At 29.3% G+C, this 22,752-nt stretch overlaps 3 protein-coding genes across 4 annotated transcripts; 2 read left to right on the top strand and 1 right to left on the bottom strand.

Annotated features, from left to right (window-relative positions):
- Window positions 1-5,995: 5,995 nt before the first annotated feature.
- Window positions 5,996-6,460, top strand: LOC124826634 (CDP-diacylglycerol-glycerol-3-phosphate 3-phosphatidyltransferase). Its single transcript, XM_047299516.2, has one exon. The coding sequence runs from the start codon at window positions 6,030-6,032 to the stop codon at window positions 6,270-6,272; it is 243 nt and encodes an 80-aa protein (XP_047155472.1). The 5' UTR covers window positions 5,996-6,029; the 3' UTR covers window positions 6,273-6,460.
- Window positions 6,461-8,760: 2,300 nt separating this feature from the next.
- Window positions 8,761-14,053, top strand: LOC124826641 (aminoaldehyde dehydrogenase 2, peroxisomal). Its single transcript, XM_047299524.2, has 15 exons — window positions 8,761-8,993; window positions 9,070-9,212; window positions 9,284-9,364; window positions 9,451-9,599; window positions 9,686-9,778; window positions 9,862-9,985; window positions 10,135-10,200; window positions 10,695-10,761; window positions 10,923-10,999; window positions 11,215-11,328; window positions 11,840-11,917; window positions 12,006-12,157; window positions 12,259-12,319; window positions 12,406-12,512; window positions 13,823-14,053. Exons 1-15 carry the CDS (start codon window positions 8,885-8,887, stop codon window positions 13,911-13,913), a joined length of 1,512 nt encoding a protein of 503 aa, XP_047155480.1. The 5' UTR covers window positions 8,761-8,884; the 3' UTR covers window positions 13,914-14,053.
- A 3,189-nt stretch (window positions 14,054-17,242) lies between these two features.
- Window positions 17,243-21,153, bottom strand: LOC124826642 (E2F transcription factor-like E2FE). Of its 2 annotated transcripts, none has more exons than XM_047299526.2 (11): window positions 20,970-21,153; window positions 20,826-20,893; window positions 20,706-20,758; window positions 20,538-20,615; window positions 20,396-20,458; window positions 20,204-20,309; window positions 19,792-19,859; window positions 19,616-19,688; window positions 19,299-19,360; window positions 18,728-19,133; window positions 17,243-17,683 (listed from the first exon to the last, which is right to left on the bottom strand). In XM_047299526.2, exons 1-11 carry the CDS (start codon window positions 21,047-21,049, stop codon window positions 17,595-17,597), a joined length of 1,146 nt encoding a protein of 381 aa, XP_047155482.1. In that variant the 5' UTR covers window positions 21,050-21,153; the 3' UTR covers window positions 17,243-17,594. The 2 variants fall into 2 exon arrangements, with proteins under 2 accessions (XP_047155482.1, XP_047155481.2); XM_047299525.2 differs by having other exon boundaries at window positions 19,610-19,688.
- Window positions 21,154-22,752: the final 1,599 nt, after the last annotated feature.

Consider the following 22,752-nt stretch of genomic DNA (forward strand, 5'->3'; position numbering starts at 1 on the left):
AAAGTTGATTGTGATGTCATATGTTGTGAACTTGGACTAGGAAATTTGGCTTTGATTGGAATGGTACTCCACTTTATTTGTTGAATATGTTATATAATAGGTAATTAAATTATGCTAAATTGTGTTGTTTGATTTGTTGGGTGGTTTCGATTTTTTGTGAAATGGAAGAATTCTAGGTTGAGCAATTGGTCAATTTGGTTTTATTTGAAAAGTGTTTGCAATAACGGTAAAGTACAAAAGAGTCAGAAGGATTAATTTGAGCAATTTAGTAACCTAAATTTTGTTAATTTACAACTTTGTTGGGCGGTAGTTTTTGTCATTGAGCGCACTTGACTTAGAGAGCTTTAGTGGCCCTAATGTTGAGCATTGGTCTTCACCGCTGAGCGCTCTCAAGTTAGAGAGCTTCAAGGATTGCTAGGGTTGGGCCAAGCTGTATCGCTAGGCGCTTCCTTGACAGTGAGCCCATGTGAGCTTCAATGTTGAGCACTAGTTTTCACTTTATGCTATGTTTTATTGTCGTTCATATTCTATGGTTATGTAATTATGTTATTATGTTGTTCGTGGTAGTTTTTATATTATTACACTTTAAAAGGGTATGAATAGATGTGTTGTAAGACATATCCAAAGAAGGAATCTTAATGAATGCGTGACTTCTTTATTACATGTATTGATGTATGGATTCAAACAAGGATATATCATGAGACTCTAATAAGCATTCACATTCATATAAAATATAATTGGTTATGTGGTGAAAGTAGTAGGAGCTCTTAGTTTGAAGACAAGATAGTGGCCTAAAACGCGAAGGAGATTAATCTTGTGAGCCGTAGAGTGAAATTCATTAGCAATGGTTCTCCAGAGTAATAGAGATCACCATAAGTGCATGTCTCCAGTAATTCCAACATTAAATGCATGTATTCGGATAATTGAGTGTATAAGAGTCTTTCGTTATATAGTTTATATCTATATGATTGTTTGGATTGTATTTTATTGTGATACAACATGTTTAATTAATATATGATATTTCTTTTGTAAATTAGCTTAGTCATTTATGTTTGTTTGTCTTGTTTGTGATTGTCTATTTCTTTTGCAATGATCACCTTATCAGAATGAGTAGATGAAAATATAATTATAAAGGTATATTTGGAAGACGAGGAGCCAATCATTAGAGTTGTGAAATGCTTTAAGAGTATGTATGATTAGTTTTGATATAGGATTTTCATTGGTTTAAGTGGTATATATATGCCATGTTCTTATAGTCTTATCTCTTGAAGGTTTGTATTAATATACTTTGTACTCTAAATTAATTGTTTTAAATATTATTATGAAATATCTTATTTTATCAAGAGATGTTACAATTCTTAAAAAAAATCAATTTGAATAAGGTATTTTAGAAATATATGAAAGTTATTTTATTATAATATATAAGAAAATATTACTTATTCCTTAAATCCTTAAAGTTTACTTTTCTTATATATATATATATATATATATATATATATATATATATATATATATATATATATATATATATATATATATATATATATATATTGAATTTTTATTTTATTTTATTAATCCGAAAATTTTATTTTTACCTTATTTAATTATTAAATTTTAGCCCTTCACACTTAGCTTTAACAATCTTTAAATTTTCAATTCTGATAAATTGATTTTTTAAACTTTGATTATATTATATTCGTTTTATAAAAATTATTATTTTATGAAGAAATATTTTTTCTACTAGTTAAAATATTTATTTTAAATATAAATTGTAAGGACTTGTACTTTAAGTGATAATATAAAATGCGTGGAATAGTTAACAAGCCTTAATTAAATTTAATGAATGTCCAAACTTTAATCAATCTAATACATGTTTGTAATGTACGTGTTTTGGTCTTAATTTAAGCTGAATGGGTAATTATGTTTAAGTAGACGACTGAAAATGATATTGAAAAATTACTTTATAGAGTATACTTAGTTTGAACTTTTGGTTAGTATTGGTTGTGGTAGAGACGAAAATTGTAAAAGAGGTAATGAAGTTAGTAAGTGTTGGGGGCAAATAGAAATTTCATAAACACCTTTAATTAAAAAAACAAAAACACTACCTAATTATCCTTCTCTTCATTTTCCTTTACTAAATCTCAATAAAATTAATCAAAAATAATGATTAAGCTTTAGTTTAACTATCTCTTAGTAACCTTTTGTTCTTAGTGAAATCTCTCTAGCAGTTGTCATTTATAAGAGAGTTTTTTTCCTAAGTGAAGATAGAATATTATATTATAAGATGGGTGTTTTACCTGCACCTCCAACCCTTTCATGCTTGGTCTCCAAACTTAAAAAAATATCAATTTCGCTTTTAATTAAAAATACATTTAATTTGCAGAAAATTAAAAAGAATCTAGCCAAAGATTCTTAAACAGTTTCAGTTCCTTTTAACATTACACTTCCTTAACAAATTTTAAAATATGTGAATTTCAAAATCTCATTCATAATTTTTTTAAAATTTTAATTTTATATTTAAAATTTAATAATAATCTAATTTAATTTAAAATTTTAATATTATTTAATATATGTTTTTATCTTAATAATTATTAAAATATAATTTCTATTATTATAATAGTTATATTAAAAAATAAAAGTATTAATAATGAAAAAAAAGAAAATATAATAATATAAAATTTAATTTAATATAGTTAAATATATTAAATTATTTTAAATATTAAAATAAATTAAATAAATATTAAACTTTAAATAAATAAATAAAATTGTTAATCCAATATCCAAATCCGTTAACATATACGTTAACTTAGATAGATAAACAATTTTTTTTTAAATTTCGTTTTTATTTAAAATATAATTATTATTTAAATTAATTTAATATTTTAATATATTTAAATATACTAAATCTGATTCAAAATTATTATTATCATTTTTGTTTTTTTTACTTTTATTATTAATACTTTTATTTTAATTTTTTTAATTTTAATTTTTTTAATAAAAATATTCTAAAAATATAAATCACATTATAAAAATTATTAAAATATAAAATACTCTAAATTATATATAAATTTTAAATTAAATTAAATAATTAATAAACTTTAAAAAATAACTTTATCGGATATTAATATCCGATAAAAATAATATTTTTTACTTCGGGTTTTGATGTCCGAAAGTTTTTCAAAATTTAGTTTTCTTTTATTATTAATTCTTTTATTTTAATTATTTTAATTTTAATTTTTTTAATAAAAATGTTTTAAAAATATAAATAATATTTTAATAATTATTAAAATATGAAAATACTATAAATAATATTAAAAGTTTAAATTAAATTAAATAATTATTAAAATTTAAATAAAAAAAATATTTTAGAAAATAACTCGGATATTGATATCTGATAAGAAAATATTTTTAACCTCGGGTTTTAATATCCGAAAGTTTTCCAAAATTTAGTTTTCTATTTAAAATTTAATAATTATTTAATTTAATTTAATATATTAAATCAGTTAAAACTATAAATTTTAAAATCTGTTAAAGGAGTGCAGTGTTAAATGGATACTTTAATAAGAATGAGAAAAAAGTATGTTTTTTAAGGTTAAAAGTTTAATTTTTTCAAAAAGTTGTAAGTGCATAGTAAAACACCGTGAAACTGTTTAAGAATCTATGATCATATTTTTTTAAATTTTTTACAAATTAAATATATTTTTAATTAGGGGCGAAATTGAGCTTTTCTTAAAATTTACAAACTTAGAGGCCCAGAAAAAAAAAGGTAGCCCATGTTGTTCTTCCTTTATGTTTTTGAAGTATTGGCTCTATTATTCACAAACCCACTTTTGCTATTGGCACATCCTTTCTTTTGTTTTATTTTATTCTGTGAGCAAATTTAGTTTATAGATCATTATATAAAACTTTAGTCAATAAAAAATAGTATTTTCCCCCTCCTCCAGTTTTACAGCCAATTTCATTTATTGGAGAAAGCAATCTTGTAGTCCTTTTTTTCTTCATTAACATTAGACCTTTAATAAGAATTTATAAAAATAAAAATCAATTAAATATGCATGTCTTATTTTACAATAAATTTATTAATCAAATGTATAATTTTGTGACTTGTTTTCAATTTGTCACTTAATTACAATAATGAAGTATATAAAAAATAGGCAAATACCATTTTATTTTGGAGGACTAAACATTGAAATTTTCTTTTTCTAAAGGACTAAAAATAGTTGTAGTTTTTGATTGATTGACTAAATTTTGCATATTCTTTTTAAGGACTGAAAAGACTGTGTTAAACTGGGAGATTTAAACATTATTTATCTTGAGCTACTCGGTAACATTTTCTAATTAATTTAATCTTATTATAAAAAAATGGTTTGCCAATCAAGAATTTTAAAAAAAGAATCTAAAATATCTATAAGTTAGAAAAGATAAATTTCAGAACAAGTGAAGAAATAATTTTCTTATATTTATTTATAAAAAAATCCAAAAAACATTTTCATTCTTTATTTATTTTACAATGTATCTCTTTATGTAAATAATTTATATCTCTTAATCTAAATAAAGCGAATCTTACTGTATTAATATATATATATATATATATATATATATATATATATATATATATATATATATATATATATATATATATATATATATATATTAATTTTAAAAAACTTATGATCAGCATAAAAAAAACCTTATATGAAACCTTATATGAAAGTTATGAAAAAACCTATCTATAATTATAAAAATCTATGCTTAAAATTCCTCCTTTTCCGATTTGACCATATCTTTTAACTTAACCAAATTTAATTATAAAATTACTTACAAATAAATAAAAAATATTTATATTAAAATTATAAAATATATTTATATTTAATTTCATAATTAAAATAATAAAAATAATAATAATTTTATATTTTTAACTAGAAAAAAATGATTTTTTATCATTAATTACAATTAATTGATTTTTTATTAATAAAATTCAGACCATTTAATTCAATATAACTGCTATTATGAAGTAGAATTTTAAGTGTCTATAAGACTTAAGTCTCTTTTACTTTACATTTTTTAACTATTATTTTTACGACAATATTTCAAAATGTATAATTTAAAAATAAAGCTTAAAATTAATAATAATATTACAAAATAAAATAAGTAATTAAAAATAAAGCCAAAATAAGTATTGATAATATAGAGAGAGATTAATTTTTAAATTTTGATGATTCGGAATACCTGTTATGTCTATTATTCAAATATTATAAATTAATGTTTTTATTAAATATCATTAGAGCATTTGATTTAATCATCCAAGAATTATTACAAAGTGATTAGGATTTTAAAAACAAGACTTATCTTAAACATCAACATCTCAATTATTTTAACATCTCAAAATTTATCCATTATTTGTCATTATATAAATTTATTAGGATTTTAATCCAGAAGATGTTTATGTATATTTAATAGTTTTTTAATTGTGACGGGAGTGATTTTATGACTTTCTGTTATTTTTAGTTTGGATATTACGAGTTCAAGCATTCTCTTTTGTCAATGATTTTACTTGAATGCAATCAGGGATTATTTTCTAAGTTATGTAAAAAAATTCTTATATCATCATAAGATACTTCGCTATCACCAAACTCAGGTCATCGTCGAAGCTTCTGCACAGGAATAAAAAACAAAGAATTCGAAACGTAAGCACAACCGTGGATGGATTGATCCAAAACTTGCAGAATTTTTTTTATTAAACTGGTCAAACAAACTTCTCAAAGAGAAGGTTCAATGCAGACGTCAATCTTGAACCTGACCGCTTCAAATTTCTCCATTATACTTCTGATGAATCATGAACAAATAGCTTCTGAATAATAATGTAATTAATGCAATAATCAAAAGCGGTCACACGTGACAAAATTAATAAAATTTCTAACCTTTGACCGTTGGGTGTAGTTGATTTCTGATAAACTACCAGCAAAAGCTTCTTATAAAAACCCTTGAATCAGTTGAATCATCGTAAAGCAATTCATAAAAGTTGAGAAATGGATGGAAACAACTACAATTCCTGGGCTGATCAATGGGACGATGGACCTGATCCTGTGACGGTTGGTTCCAGCAATAAAAACAGCAACGACAAGACAACCAAGTACAAGCAAAAGGTCGGAGAGGGTTTTGGCAAGACCAAAGCAGTCGCCTCCACCGGTGTGAAGAAGTTGAAGGATGGTACTTCCGTTGGCCTTCACTGGATCAAGACCAAGTATTCCAAAGCCACCAACAAACATTAATTTCACCATTTCTACATTCTTTTTTTCTTTCTCTTTCTTTCACTTTAATGTTTTCTGTCTTTTCAATTTCATCCTTCATGTATTCGTTTATTCTTCCTAGTTTGCAGTTAAGTATGATCATGTATCAGTTTCCCTGCTTGTTAATTATGCTAATTATGGTTCGTGTTATAAACTTTATATAGCTGACAGTTTATGGAAAACAATAGTTTATTTATTATAATTATTTTTTATGTTATTAAGAAAACTATGGTAAAAAATTATGTGAATTATATAAAAGATATCATTTTTTATTGATTAATATTTGTGTATGAGCTAAAAATGAAAACTGAACGGAAATCTTCTGAGTTGTCTACCTTAACCATGATTTAATAATAAATCAACTGTGGTTGGAGCGATACATTTTGTTAAATGAGCAATTTAAATGTTCGCCTTAACGTTTATTAGATAAAGAGTATTATAGTATTTTATATTTTTATATAGTATTTAGGAATGGACATCCTATAGTTCAAACTATATATGATAAATAAATTATTAAAATAAGAAAAATAGCAGAAAAAATAATATATAAAATCGTATAAGGGGTGTTATTAGGATGTTTGGTAAGAATGAGTGACATTTGTATTATTACTCAGCAATTTAACTTGTAATAATGTGCGGGTTAAATGAAAGTTGGTTTATTGCTATAATTTGGTTTAGTGCACAATGTGGATAAATATATAGTTAATTAATGTAACAGAGCTTAGAAAAGTGATGTTCTAAATCTAATAATACAGAAAATATATCTGGATTCAAATTCTTACATAAGAACATACATTTATCCAGTAAACAAATGAAAATTTAAATCTCATTAGAACAAAGTTAGCAAATAATGTATCGATTTTTATTATGAATCCAAATCTATACAAAAATGTTAAAATAATGGTTAAGCATAGATAAATTGAAAAATAAGTTAATTGACTGTATGACTAAGACTAATTATGAATATGCAAGAAGTTAAAAACACAGTTCTTAACAAGTTTGATTTATCTTCTTGTCTTTAATTTCTGTTCTGATTCGGTAGGAAGATATATTGTTTATACTTTCCTAAAATCATTATGATCATAACTAAAGAAGATATATTGAATAAACTTCTCATTAAGCTTAGTTTATCTTTTAAGAATGAATGTGAATGGATATTTTATCGTAAAACACCCTCAGATTACCATGAGAAATATGTTTTCCTTTTCATAGGCTCTTCGGGGACATCACCATCAAAAAGAAGTAAACGAAGAAAGGTTAATAGATTAGATAATCTTATAAAAAGGAGATAAAGAAGAAGATGCTTCAAGAGAGCATAATACTGTCAATTTATCCATTCAGGCCTCCAATTTAATAGATGAATATTATTATAAATTGGATAATTCAAGAATATATAATTTGTTTTATCTTGTTTTTAGACCTATCTACAAGCATGACAGTTTTATCTTGTGTTATATATTTTTGTTAACGGCTATATGTAGTTTCTTAATCACGGTTGTGTATGTCTCATTAAACTAAATTTGAAAAATTTTATGCTTCATAGCTTATAATATATATAACAATATATTTCTTTTTGTTTTATTTTCTTTTATATCAATTGGTCTAATTATTATTATTTCAATTTGATCAATCAAAGTAACATGTTATAAGAATCTGAGAAGAAGAGGTGAAAAAAAATTAATTAAGTGAGCCAATGAGCCAAACTGTTTAACCCATCAACCCGTGATAGGTTGGGTCAAGTTCGAATTTTTTCGACTCGCCAATAAATGAGCCGAGTTGAGTTGACTCATTAAGTAACCAACTCATGATGAATCGGGTCGGACCGAATTACCCGTTTTGACAACTCTATAATTTTGCATGATAATATGAATATAATTTTATCATTAATTGTATTACATTCCAATTTTAACGCGGTAAGGTATTTTTGAAATTGTCATACTTTTGGAAATATTATTTAGAAATATTTTATTTCAAAACAAAAATGCTAGCCACCAATAATTAATTTAGCATCTTCCAGTGTAAACATTAGAATGAACTAAATGCAAGATATGTAGTCTTTTGTGAGAAAAATAAGTGTGAAAAAAGAATTTATATTTGTTACCAACAAGATAATCAAAACAAATTTCGATATATATATATATATATATATATATATGTATGTATGTATCTAACAAAGAGCAATCCTACTTACCACCAGATAATAACATATCCTAAACCTTTAACCTTAACGTATCTTAATCAGAGTAAAAATAATCTAATAGATGTTTTGCAAAGAGACGGGACAATACAACAAATAATTATCTTTTGAATCGAAAAGGATTATTGTAACAAAAAAGTTCTTGATATTTAACCATTTTCTTATTTTAAACAAAGTTAAAATAATTAAAATTCAAAATTGATTCTCTAATAAAAAAAACTATGTTCATTTCTTTTTTGAAAGAGAAAAATGAGAGAATGGACTAACTCTAAACTTCAACACAAAATAAGAACTCCATTGAGCTGTGGAAAGTTCATCAGTTTACTAACTCCATTGAGCTCGGTCACTCACATTTCCAATTACGGTAAAATTTGTGCAGACAGAGACAAGCAACAAGATGTCCATCGCAATTCCCAACCGTCAATTGTTCATAGACGGTGACTGGAAAGTCCCTGCCCTCGGCAAACGGATTCCCATCATCAACCCTTCCACACAACAGATCATTGGTTATTTTTCTCTCTCCGCCGTCTCATCAGATCTCATTTTCAATCTCATTCACCCACACTTTCCTTCTCGATGCAGGGGATATCCCAGCCGCTACTAAGGAAGATGTCGACGTCGCCGTCGCCGCCGCCAAAGCCGCCCTTTCCCGCAACAAAGGCGCCGATTGGGCCTCCGCTTCCGGCGCTGTTCGGGCCCGCTATCTCCGTGCCATCGCTGTCAAGGTTCTTACTTCACTCGCTTCTGTTTTCTCTCTTCTATTTATCTATTTTCTTATTTCCATTATCTCCTGCAGGTCACCGAGAAAAAACCCGAGCTCGCAAAACTAGAAGCCATCGATTGTGGAAAACCGCTGGATGAAGCTGCCTGGGACATCGTAACCTCACATCCCTAAAAAAAATAAAATTAATAAAAAGATAATTAAAGTTGAATCATCGAGCATGATTGTTTGTTTTTGTGTAGGACGATGTTGCTGGTTGCTTTGAGTTCTACGCTGATCTGGCTGAAAAATTGGACTCCAAGCAAAAGGCTCCGGTGTCTCTTCCCATGGACACATTCAAGAGTTACGTTCTTAAGGAGCCAATTGGGGTTGTAGGATTAATAACTCCCTGGTACTACCTTTTCCATCTTTTTTCACCCGCTTTGATCAATGCTGGTCTTATATATAATTGATGATTATTGAGTGTTGTTGTTTTAGGAATTATCCTATGTTGATGGCTACGTGGAAGGTTGCTCCTGCTCTGGCAGCGGGTTGTGCTGCAATATTGAAGCCCTCTGAGTTGGCATCTGTGTGTGTATTGTTCTTGTTGATTGTTGCAGCTTGCTTCTTTGTTTTGTTGGTTCATTCTCATGCCGTGTTATGTTCAATTTTAGGACCTGCTTGGAGCTAGGTGAGATTTGCAAAGAAGTGGGGCTTCCTCCTGGTGTGTTGAACATTCTCACTGGATTAGGACCTGAAGCCGGTGCTCCATTAGCAGTCCATCCTGATGTCGACAAGGTTAACTCCCATCACTTTTTAAAACAATTGATGTTCTATTCTACGGGGTTGTAGCTAGTTTTCTGTCTTGCATATTTGCATGTATTGTTAATGCAATGTATTGAGTTTGCAAAGCTTGTGTTACATCATGACCATAACTTCTTGGACAGATTGCCTTTACTGGAAGCTCTGCAACGGGGAGCAAGATTATGACGGCCGCAGCCCAGCTGGTCAAGGTATTTTTTAAGCAATTGTGTTTTTAATACCTTGTTTGGTAGGAGGAGAAAAAATAGAGGAAGTTAGTGGATCACAAAAGAAAAGAAGAGTAATAAGTTACAAATAAATTGGAAATAATTGTATTTTTTTTCAAGGTTAAAGAAGAATGGAGTTGAAATATAAAAAGAAAAAAAAATTGCATAAGAGTAGAAATTAATAATGATTTATTTTAGAACTAATAAATATGTATAATAGATTATATATCAGTTGTAACGGTTTATTTGGACTGTGAAATACAACTATAATTGATTGTGTAATAATCCATAATTTATTATCGTAAGTTCTGCCCCTTATTAATATTCATTTTTTCTCTGTTCGCATATACATTTCTATGCTACGAAACTGCATACCTGAACCCTTTAATTGTGTTTTCTTAGTGCATGAATCTTTGTCACGTCAAATTTTTGGTTTATTCATGAATCACTGTAATATCAAATTTATGGTTTCTTGGCAGCCTGTTTCACTAGAGCTTGGTGGAAAAAGTCCAATCGTTGTCTTTGAGGATGTTGACCTTGACAAGGGTAAGTGATTTTCTTGAGTATAGCAATTTAGTTATGAACAGCACGTGTTTAGTTGCATCATGGAATCACATTCCGTTAATAAATACCGAGTGAGAATGAGTAATTTTTTGTTATCAATTACCTGTTACGTGATTTGGATCCTTTTTCCGTAATTTAAAAAGCTGCTGAATGGACCATCTTTGGCTGCTTCTGGACAAATGGTCAGATATGCAGTGCAACTTCCCGCCTTATTGTACATGTAAGTTTACTGGATAGATCCTGCCCCTTCCTCAACACACAGATATCTTAAAAAACAAGTATATGCAACTTCTTTTTTTCTTTTTCTCTGTGGACGTATATGGGAGTGATCATATTAACTTCAATTGGCTTGAATTTTTTTTAAACCACTTGGTAGAAATTATTTTGACATTTATCTGCCAAAACTGATAAGCAAAGATACTCTCGTTGTTTCAGGAAAGTATAGCAACAGAGTTTTTGAATAGGATTGTGAAATGGACAAAAAACATCAAAATTTCTGATCCCTTAGAAGAAGGTTGCAGACTGGGCCCTGTTGTTAGTGAGGGACAGGTAACTTGCCGATTCTTATTCTTTATATGTTATAATGTTTACACTTACACCTTACTCTCTTTCAAGTAAAGGACGGGTATGCTTTGGTATGTTCAAATGCAAATATCTTATTTAGTAGTCAAAATGAAAATGTAATGGTAATATGATTAATCATTAATTATGAAATTTTGATCAGATTGAATGTTTTAATATCAATAAGTTTTACTTTGGTAGTCAAAGACCCAGCACAATTTCCTTCTTTATCTTGGTTTGGGACTGGCTGTGAGATCATAGATGGAGTTATGGTCAAGCTAAGCGTATACAAAGCTTCCATAGAAGAATTATTGGTTATCTGGCTGTATATATCATGAGAGGGAGTCAGGGAAGAAGGAACCTTCTCCTGGTCGATGTATATGTTTCCATGCTTTACCTTTCTTTCTGGTTTTGCAACTTAAAATGTCTTATTGATATAAGCACACTTTTCTTCAAGAAGGCTATGTGATATCTAATACTTGTATTATATATGGTTCAGTATGAAAAAGTATTGAAGTTTATCTCAAATGCTAAGAGTGAGGGTGCAACCATTTTGACTGGTGGGTCTCGCCCTGAGGTATGATTATACTTACTTTGAAGGTATGTTTTGGCTACGTGCTTCTGCGTGTCTTGAGGACTGGGTATTTTTTCTCATTCAATGGCAGCATCTAAACAAAGGATTCTTCGTTGAACCGACTGTCATAACTGATGTGACTACCTCTATGCAAATTTGGAGAGAAGAAGTATTTGGACCTGTTCTCTGTGTAAAAACATTTAGCACTGAGGAAGAAGCTATTGATCTAGCAAATGACACTGTGTGAGTTGGTGGTTTTCTGTGCACTGACTTTAACTTCGTCTTTAAACTTATAGTTCTCTTCATTTGTGTCGTTATATCTGAGATACTTTGACTTTCCACAGATATGGCTTAGGTTCTGCTGTAATATCAAATGATTTAGAAAGATGTGAGCGCATTACTAAGGTGAGACTGGTCCTAGGTTATCATGGAAAACAACATATTAATTGGACCGTTTCTGCTGCTTAATAGATCATCTTTCTTCAATGCAGGCTTTTAAGGCTGGAATTGTGTGGATTAATTGCTCTCAACCATGCTTCACTCAAGCCCCATGGGGAGGCATTAAACGCAGCGGCTTTGGTCGTGAATTAGGAGAATGGTATGGTCTTTATTTACTAAATTAACAAATGCAAGTAACCGCAAATGCCTTCTTATTTTATGAACACATTGTCCAACATGCAAAAAAAAGAAAACCCACACTTATAAGTTGAAGTCAATAGGCTGTTGAATGCTCTAGCACCACTCATCTTTGTAGCACAAACATTACAACACATAATCACCAAAACATCATTAATAATCTACAAAATGTAGACATAACGACAGTATGTATATATACATACATATACACACACACACAAACACACTAATGTATATGTGTGTGTGTGTATTGAACATCATTGAGTTATTTAAATTGACTATCAAGATCTATATAATCAGAATCATCTTTATAAAAGTTAGTTAAGTATAACAATCTAAACATATTGTCACCTAATACAAAATTGAATTTAATTCATCTATCTAAAATCCAAAAAGTGAAAAGAGATCTATTTAATTGAGACATTTTACTCCCTTCCATCATCCTCATTGAAAAGACATTCTAGCCGAGAATCATAGAATGACAAATTAACATTTTCAAAGAATTAGACATTATGTGAACAGAAGATACAAGAATAAATAAAAACGTTCTTAGTAATACATATATAATTTAGCTATTCCTGATTATATAGAATTTGATCTTTGTTTCTATAATTATATTCGAAACGTACACAGTAATTCCTGAGTTTCTAACTTATAAAAATAATCACTGTCTGTCTTTATTAATGATGTCGGATTTAAAAAAGGTTTTTTAAATCAGACACTTCAACAAAATATCTGATACATGTCGTATGTATGTTGTACGTGTTTTAGTGTCCTATACTTGTCGGACACTGGAACACACCCTTGAAGAGGAGTGTCCAAGCTTCATAGCTACTAATCTGTTGACAGCATGTTGACCATCAACTCTGTACAGCCAAATTCAATCGAAAGCTCAGTACAGCTGTATAACAGTTGTGGCTCTGGTTCATCCTTTGCATGGTCTAATTGGAGCAATTTTAAACCATAGGAGATTGTGATGTGTTAACACATTGAAATCAATAATCTTAATAAAAAGTCTCCTTGTACATAATGAACATGAATAAAAATGCAATACTAGTTTCCTTTTTAGTGGCTTGTCTAATTTGGCTTGTTCCCTTGGACTGAAGCTAGCTTAAAAATGAGTCGGGTTGCGGAGGCAATATACTAGACTCTTGTATGATTGTAAAAGAGAAAACAAGACTTTCACCTCAATCATTTTTAGATACGGAGTGGAAGATAAAGCTTTTTGGTTTTATTTAAGCTTGGGAGTAATTTTTTTATTAACATTTTCAGGGGACTTGATAATTACTTAAGTGTGAAGCAAGTGACTAAGTACATCTCTGATGAACCGTGGGGCTGGTACCACTCTCCTTCAAAGATGTGACACTTATCTAACAGCTGAGATGTAATAAGGTGTGGGTAAACACCAAATTACGGTAGGATCTCAATGTTGAGAAGACATCATGTCAATGTATAACAACACAACTGGTTTCTAGATTTATGATGGTAGTGGTTCTAATTTCATTTGGTTATGTTGGCCCATCATCATGCATCTAATTTCTAATATCGTGGCAGATTTCTCTGAACTCTAGTTCACCCGGACTGAAGTATCATTCCTACTATCCATCCTACTTTTTTCATGACGGGGTGGATAGTGCAATCATATTCAAGGTGGTGACATTTCTTAAGTAAAGAAAAACTACTACCATCATGGAGGTTGTTGACAATATTATAAATGTTTGTTTGATTTAGAGAATGGTTTTAATGTGAAATTAATATCTTGAACAATTTTATTGTTGAAGCTATTTTTGAACAATTTGTGCAATTAAGCCTTAATTTTTATCGCCTAAAGGTTAAAGCTCAAAGTATATAATTACTGAGTGTCTGTACATTTGATTAATAAACTTAACAGTTATACGATAGTATAATATAATTTATAAATACCACCTTTCTCTGTTTTTCTATTTGTCTCTCTTATGTGTAAAATAACTTAAACAAAGATGTTATATAAAGTGAGTTGCACTTTTACACTTTAAAGGTAATGAAATACAAAGATCAAGAGTACATCTATAAATGAGTGGTTGGATACGTGTATTTTCTTTTTTTGAATGAATTTAAAATGTTTCTATATGCCAAGTGAATCAGAGGCGCATGTGGAAACTATGACTTAGGATAATACGCCATTGCACCAAACTGCATTGTTGATTCTGAGCATATTTTCCATTACTTTTTTGGACATTGGCGCAGATCATCTCTAGTATGTTATTTAAAGATGATAAAATGTATTCATCTATGTCAGCGAACTGAAATCCAATCCATTCAGATCATCTTCTCAAGTTTCTTTCAACAGTTATTTATAGATGATAAAAATTTATTCGTCTGTGTGATTCAATCCGCTCTGAAGTCCAATCCATTCGATTTTTTAAAATAAAGAAAGCACTTTAAGAAATTAGACTTTCTTTTTTATACATATATGTTAACTTTCTTGGTTGTGGTTAAAAATATTTACCATTTTTAAGTTTGTTTATCCATTTAATTTTTTGTTAAATTAAATATTCTATTTTAAATAAAATAAAAATGGATGGTAAGATACATAAGGGATAGTAATACTCCTATCTAATTAAGGGAAAAAAATACATGACAGTTATTCATCTACTTTATACTTTTTTTTATTCAATAAAATATTATACTATAATAAAACATTAAAATATTATACTATAACCAAGTAAACTAATATTTTGTACTCTTTTTGCTATATGAAAGTTATTTCATTTTTTTTATTCAACAATGTTATGCACATTTTGATAATTGATTTACATATGATATTAATTGTTATTTAATATCTATTATTTGTCTCTGTATGTTTAAGTACTTTTTTGGGGGGATACTGTTTTTGTGGAATACATAATCATGATTCCATGAAAGATTGAATAGTTTTCTCTAATAATATAGGGATTCTTATTGAACATATATATGAAGGAGATTATTAACATTCTGCTTCACATTACAGAAAGAAAAGAGAAGGGAGAAAACGAAAATTGAGAGAGAAGACCAAAAACAAAATGCTTATGGAAAACTGTAAAACAAACTATAACAGAATATGTATAACAAATTTAAAAATGTGGACTTGGGCTATACTTTTTCCTCTTTATTATCTAATAGAGATTCTATTTGGTGTAAGAATGTTAAAGTGACAAAATTCAGTAAAATTCTTATTAGTTTTGGATATTTATCTATTTAAATTCTTGTAAATTTCAATCATAATTTCTCACCGCATCATAGCATACATTTTCAGAGCACCAAATTCACATAAAGTGGATTCATTCTCTCAACAGAAATTCCCAAGCATAAAAGTACCTTAAATCACAAATCAACATCTCTTACAAATTGTCTAAAATTTTTATAATAAAACTACAACTTTCACATAACTTCAAAAATTACGATCTTAGACTCAAGTTAAAAATAATTGACTTAAAAAGACAATGCAAAAATAATCAACTAGATACCATAAAAAAAAAAGTTATGGAACAAAGCTGCAAAGTTCAAATCTAACAGAATTCAATTTTACACTTATTTAAGATAGATAGATGCATTTAGGATTGGTAAAAAATTTAGACTTCCACAAAGTAAGCTTACTCAACTAACACCAAAATTAATAAATCTTATTCAGGAGATATAAAATTAAATTTAGAAAATTCATCAAATCCAAAGCCGAGACTCTTTTATTCTCTATTTTTTGGTTATATGGAGATCCTACTACCATAGCATTCATGTGTTCTTTTTTCCTCTTGTGTTTTATTTTGATTGTTTTCCTACCTCTTTAGCTTCCAACTTGTCAACCTTTAAGAGTTTTAAAAACTATTCCATTTTTTATTCCTTCATTAAACTTGATGTCAGTTTTAAATACATTCTCTTAAATACACTCTTATTTTCTCACACCTCACATATTTTATACAATAACAAAGTGAAAATTAGTCTAACACAAGGTCGACCTTTAGACATAAATTTACTACCACACAATCCCCTAACTTTTAGCCTAAAAAACTAAAAAAAACTATCAAATGTGTGAAAAAATCACTTCTTCACCTGTCGATATTGGGCCTAATAATGTGATCAACATTTGGCCTACCACCACACAATTCCTAACCTAAAAGACTAAAAGGTTAAAAAACAAATGTATTATCAGAAACAAACTCTTTCCACTTAAAGAATTCAAAACATCACTCTACTATCCTAAAGCACACATCAATGCTTTATAATAAAGTTATAATATTAACCTTGTTATTGTCTTTTTAACAAGTGAGAAATTTTTCCATTACTCGTTCTACAAGTAAGAGATCCATATAATTGCTTACTTGCATTTTTCTAATAAGTGATTAGAATTTTTTCCCTACTAACAATTTACAAGTAGAAGATTAGTAAAATTGCTTACTTCCATTTAACAAGCAAGGGATCAACCTTTAAAAACCTTTAAAACTACTTGTTCCTCTTTTATTCCTTCATTAAACTCGCTATCAACCTTAAATAAACTCTTTCATTCTTTGACTCCTCACATCTTTTATCACAACCTCAAACCAAAAATTATCCTAATAACCAACGCAAGGTGATCCTTTAAACTTATCAATTAATATTGGATCTACCACCACAAAACCCTTATACTTTGGTCTAAAAAGAATGTAAAATGTGAAAAAATCATTCCTTCATCAATGGATATTGATCCTAAAAATGTGATCAGCATTTGAGCCACCACCATAGATATATAAGAAATCGAAAGTAATTTGTTCCTTTGGTACATCCTCCGTAACTCTTAACTATATTGAACAACTCGTAAAATTTATTTTGATTAAATTAGCAGACTCGGTACAAGAAATTCAAGATCGCACTAGATCTCCCGCTCAAATACATAAAAGGTAGAAACTATACAAGAAACAAATGTGCAAGAACTGCCTAAGCTGATGTTGGTCACGCACCCCGTTGAAAAAGCCGTAAAGGGAAGCTTTGCGGGCGCATCAAGGAAAGAAATGTAATGCGAAAATTTGTAATTGATTTGTTCTTGGGAGGAAAGTTACAAAATTTTTAATGGTCTTTTTGCAGCAATCTCAGAGTACCACGATTTCCATGCCTCCATGTAATGGGAAAAGAGATCTCTCAAAGCTGAATCAAAAGAAAAACGGACATCAAATTAGTTGGCTTTCAATCAACATGTCAATAATCAAGCTACTGGACTATAGAAGTGAGTTAAATGAGACTTGGAACATCTGCAACACGAATGGTTACAGGGTTGTAAGTTTACAGCCAACTTTTACACAGAAGACAACAGATTGGAGGAAATAGCGTTTTCTATCATTAAAGAATGGCTGTAAAAATATGCACACAACTCTGCCTTCCTCTCAGCATGCGAATAACAATTTTATAGAGCTTTGAAAACCACAGGAAGGAGGTGCGTTGATGGTTTGAATGAGGATCTTGCGTTGCATCAACAGATGGAAAGGGATATGCTAGCAATTGTAACGATATTGGCCGCACTATTGGCTGGATGGTGATTTTTAGAGACATGTTCTGATGATGGAGAACATGTTTGTCTTGATGGGACACGAAATTGAGTTTATAACTGATGTGCCGATGAGAATCTTGAGTTGCATATACGAGTAAAAGGATTCTCCCCGTAAGGGAGTAGTGAACAGTGTGCAGGTGAAAGATGAGCTAAAGAATGAATGACGAAACAATAAATATATAAAAAAAAATACCAATAAATGTCAAATAGAACAGTTCACCTATCCAATAGATTGAAGATAGAAAGTGTACTTGTCCAATCTATACCAATTTTTTTCCAGACTGTATTTTCGCTCTCTAATCCATTGTTCTATCAACTCAAACCAAAATAGCCTCTTTTTTTGATTTATATTTATAAAACTTCTATAACAAATAACAATATCAAATCAAATAAACTCGATACTTTTGAACCGATTTTTTTTAAGCTCGACTTCATACGAACCAAATCAAATTAATCAAATTCATTTAAAATAAGACTTTTTAAGTCCAAGCCAATATTAAACAAAACATATTGAAAAAAAGTAAACATTTACTTAAAATCACATTAAATAGTACTTCAACGCAATTTTCAATAATTCAACGTAAATCCAAACAATAATATTTAAACAACGTTTTATGTTGGGGGAAATATGAAATATTGATTACCTTCGTTTTGATACTGAGGGCTATGTGTAGTTACTAGACCGTCCCAGTCATGCACCTGCTTTACATTATTATTCCCAGAGGCTCCAACTCCGGGCACGCACGCTGGAGCGAAAGGACCAAACTGATAGCTCTTCGAAGTTTGTTTTGTACCTTGTTTTAAATTGTTTTCATCTGCCTGATCCAGCCCTCTATCATTTTCAATTTTTAGCTTCTTGGGATTAGAATTCAAGTCTCCATTTGTGAATAGTTCCACCTTATTCCTCTCAAAGCTGATGTTTGTAATATCACTCCCAAACGCCCTTTTCCTAGACTCGTTCTGATTTGATTTGTGAAGTGACTCATTCCATGTCTTCCCTTCAGGACCCAACCACCTGAACGCTGGTTTTCTTGTATCTGACGTATGGGTCTGTCAATTTGTAAAATCATCGTAAGCTGAGGACTAGAATATGATTAGTTATGCAATTACGTTAAACAAATTAACACATACGAGGATATGTGAACCTCTCTCTCTATCATATTTTAAGACACTCAGCAACAAATTAATTAGAAATGAAAGAATGGCGAGTATCACCTTCTCAATAAGGTTCATAGAGGATAGCACATTTGCTATGTCATATAGGCGTCTAACTTTTGCTGCAAGGCCAAATCAGAGTGTAAGTGAAAAAATGCTGGAAATTTTTGTCTTAGCCAAGGAATAAAGGACAACTAACAGTAATCATGGCTTAACAATGTGCTTAATACACATTAAAATACAGTATAAGGAGGAGAACCAAAAAAGAGCCAATGGTTTATGCTATAACAAAAAAGTGAGTAGCACTTATGCAATCCTTATTTACCATGGGTTGCTTCATGATATTATATTTTTCAAAGAATAAAACATACTCTTACTTCTCATTATTGAGGTGTTGTGAGCGTCTCCAAGCAACAATTTTGCAGCCTCGTCAAGGGAGATCAACTCAACCTGTAAAGTAGGGTCAAAATTGTCAATCTTGACCTACCACGCTACACAGCTAAGACAAATATATATGAAATGGGACGTCCAAAAAACTCGTGGCAACCCTCACATTAGAGCACACGAAGAGCTTGACAAAATTCTGGGTCAGCAGAGCCAAAGATTTTTCCCTTCGATTTTCTGCAAAAACAGTGTGGAAGCATCAAACATTGTGCAAAAAATCAAAAAGTTTTGCTTTCCGGTACTTATGAAAATTCACAACAATAATAGAGGCAACAACCTCTTAAATCTCTAAACTGATCCACAAAGCAAAAGAAAAAAAAAAAAGTTAAAAATAATGTTGTATTTTAAAAAATATATAAAATTAATAAAAAATAATAATGATCGTACTTAGAAAATAAGAAGAAGAAGCAAACACACATAACCTTAATCAGAGTTTGAGGATATATGTTATCACTAGTTTGAGGGTATACAGCAAGGCACTTCCACGTCCAAAAACAAAAGTTTAGTTTTGATCTAATTACCATTTTTTAGTGATCTGGGTTGAATAGATTTAGGGTTCAACTTGTCGTTTTGACTTCCAGTTGCGGCATTGGACTGTGTTTCTTCGTCATCTTCGTCGTCAGAAACCTACAAGACACAGTCATTAATCTAAAAAAAAAGATATATTTAACTAAAAAAAAGGAAACGAGATGAGGTTTTTGGGAAAAACTCACTTTATACATGTCGTCGTTGGTGGACCCGCGCAAGGAACTGGAGTTCTCCCTCAGCCCATCCTCCTATGAAACCATGGTGAGCTAACAATTAGCACCTAAATATTAAACTTGAAAATCACAAGCTGACAGAGATTATAATTACTTTTAGCTCCCGAAGGGTAAGAGGAATTGCAGCAAAACCTTTCCAGGTATACTGATTTTTTGCTTTCCTCGAGAGAACCTAAAACATGCACGGATCGGAATGAATAACATGAGATGAAACAGTGAAAAAAAAAGTGCAACATGAGAAAATAGGGAAAAATATACAGACCCCAATGCTTTCGAGAACATTAACAATGTCATAGATCCGTCTTCTCTCTACTCCTGCAGAGAATCAAGAATTAGATTCAAAAAGAGAAGAAAGATAGGAAGATAATAGATGATTAAATACCTAAACGAGTGGCAGCGTCATCAAGGCCAATTAAGTGCACTGTGTCTCGGTTATAGAGACTCAAGAAACTGACAGAAAAAAAAAAACAAAAATTAGCCATTGAATTGAATGGAAGGAATGGAAGAGAAAGAAAAGAAGAAGTACTTGGTACACAAAAGTCCTAAGGACTTCTGTTTTCTGTTGTAAGTGTAGTGTTTGGAAGAGATGGGATCTGAAGAAGTCATTGAAGTGTTGCAGAAAAGAAGGAAGAGGGAGATGAGAGCGTTAAATAAGAGGGAGAGAGAGAGAGGAAAAGAAGGGTGTCTGTTGGCGGGGCAAAAATTTTGAAAATGGATCTGAAGAGGGAGTGGGAGGGATGTTGTTTTGTTTTTTAAACAAAAACAAACAATTAAGCGGGAATTTCTTCTTCAACAACTGCAATCTGCAATTGATTGTCCCCAACCACGTCCTTTCCCAACAATCTTACTTAACTCTATCTTTTTTTTCTTTTTTTATTATTAAAAATATATGAATAATAAAAATAATAATCAAATATCTGTTATTATTATTGTTACAAGAATCAAATTTATAATTTACTATATATGATTTTTATTGCAAATTATTGTACATTTATTTTTTATACAATAAAATAAAAAATTTATTATTACTATATTTATGAAATTAAATATAAATAATTTCTATAATAGATTTATGTATTTTTTATTATAAATCATTGTTTTAATTTAGAAAAAATAGTTATTTAAAAGGTAAAATTGATAAGATAATCATTTTAGTCTAAAAAAATACTCAAACAACAAAATTAAAGAAATCTGTATAGATAATTATTTTAATTTTAAAAAATGTTAAATTTTCGATTTACAGTGAAATTACAAATATAATTATTTTAGTTTCAAAAGTAATTATTAAAATAATAAAAATAGAAAAATAAAATTATGAAGATCTTATTTTAAAGTATATCTATTAGTTCAAGAAGTTATTATTCAATTTAGTTTAAACACATTTATTTTAGAACAATTCATATTTTTGAAATTAAACTATAAGAGAAGTTTTTTAAAAATTAATTCAGTTCTCAATGGGATTCAGTTTAATCCAATTTCTTTTTATTAACTCTGTCATTTATAAAAATTTTATATTTTATATATAGGAATTGAGTACATATGTTATGGAATAAAAAAATAACTCACACATTGATCCATGAACCTAAATTATTCTGTTGTACCAAATAATTATATTCAACTATAATGTATTTATATTTAATGAATAAATTATTTGTGTATTTTAAAAAGGATCTATTGTATTGTGAATTATAAGTAAATTAGCACTCTATACTTTATTTCATCTTTAATTGAAGTACTATTATGTCTAAATTCTTTAAATTACTTCCAAATATTTTAAATTATAATTTACTTTAATAAATAAATGTTGTATGAACAAGTTTTTGTTTGAAAATTTTAATTAGGTTTTTAGAATTTGAGATATTTTTAAAAAATGTGTACAAGGCTCCCGTTATTGTTAATGTTGTTTAAATTGATAATGGCGGTGCATGATAAACATGGTGATGAAGAATTTAATTTTTACTTTTTGACAATGCGTTGGTAGCAGAATTATGGATTTGAAAGAGAGGTTGAATTAGAGATTTGAATAGAGTGTCAACATTGATGGAAGGAATAGGAAAGAAGATTTTGAGCAAAAATTGAGCATTTGATGGTGAATAATGGAGGTGAATTTGATTTTATGGGTAGTTACCGGTTATTTTACTTATTTTTTATTTATTGTGGTTATTAAATTTTGTGTTTTCGTTTTGGGATAGAAATGTTTTATTGTTGGAGGTAGCAATTGTTATTTGTAATGTATTGTTCATTGTGGTCTCCTATTTCATTTTGAAATTTGTAGTTATGGTCCTCCATTTGGATGTTTCGGCAACAGG

The sequence above is a fragment of the Vigna umbellata genome, chromosome 1, assembly GCF_029865625.1.
Source record: "Vigna umbellata cultivar VRB3 chromosome 1, Vumbellata_1.0, whole genome shotgun sequence".
Taxonomy (NCBI): Eukaryota; Viridiplantae; Streptophyta; class Magnoliopsida; order Fabales; family Fabaceae; genus Vigna; species Vigna umbellata.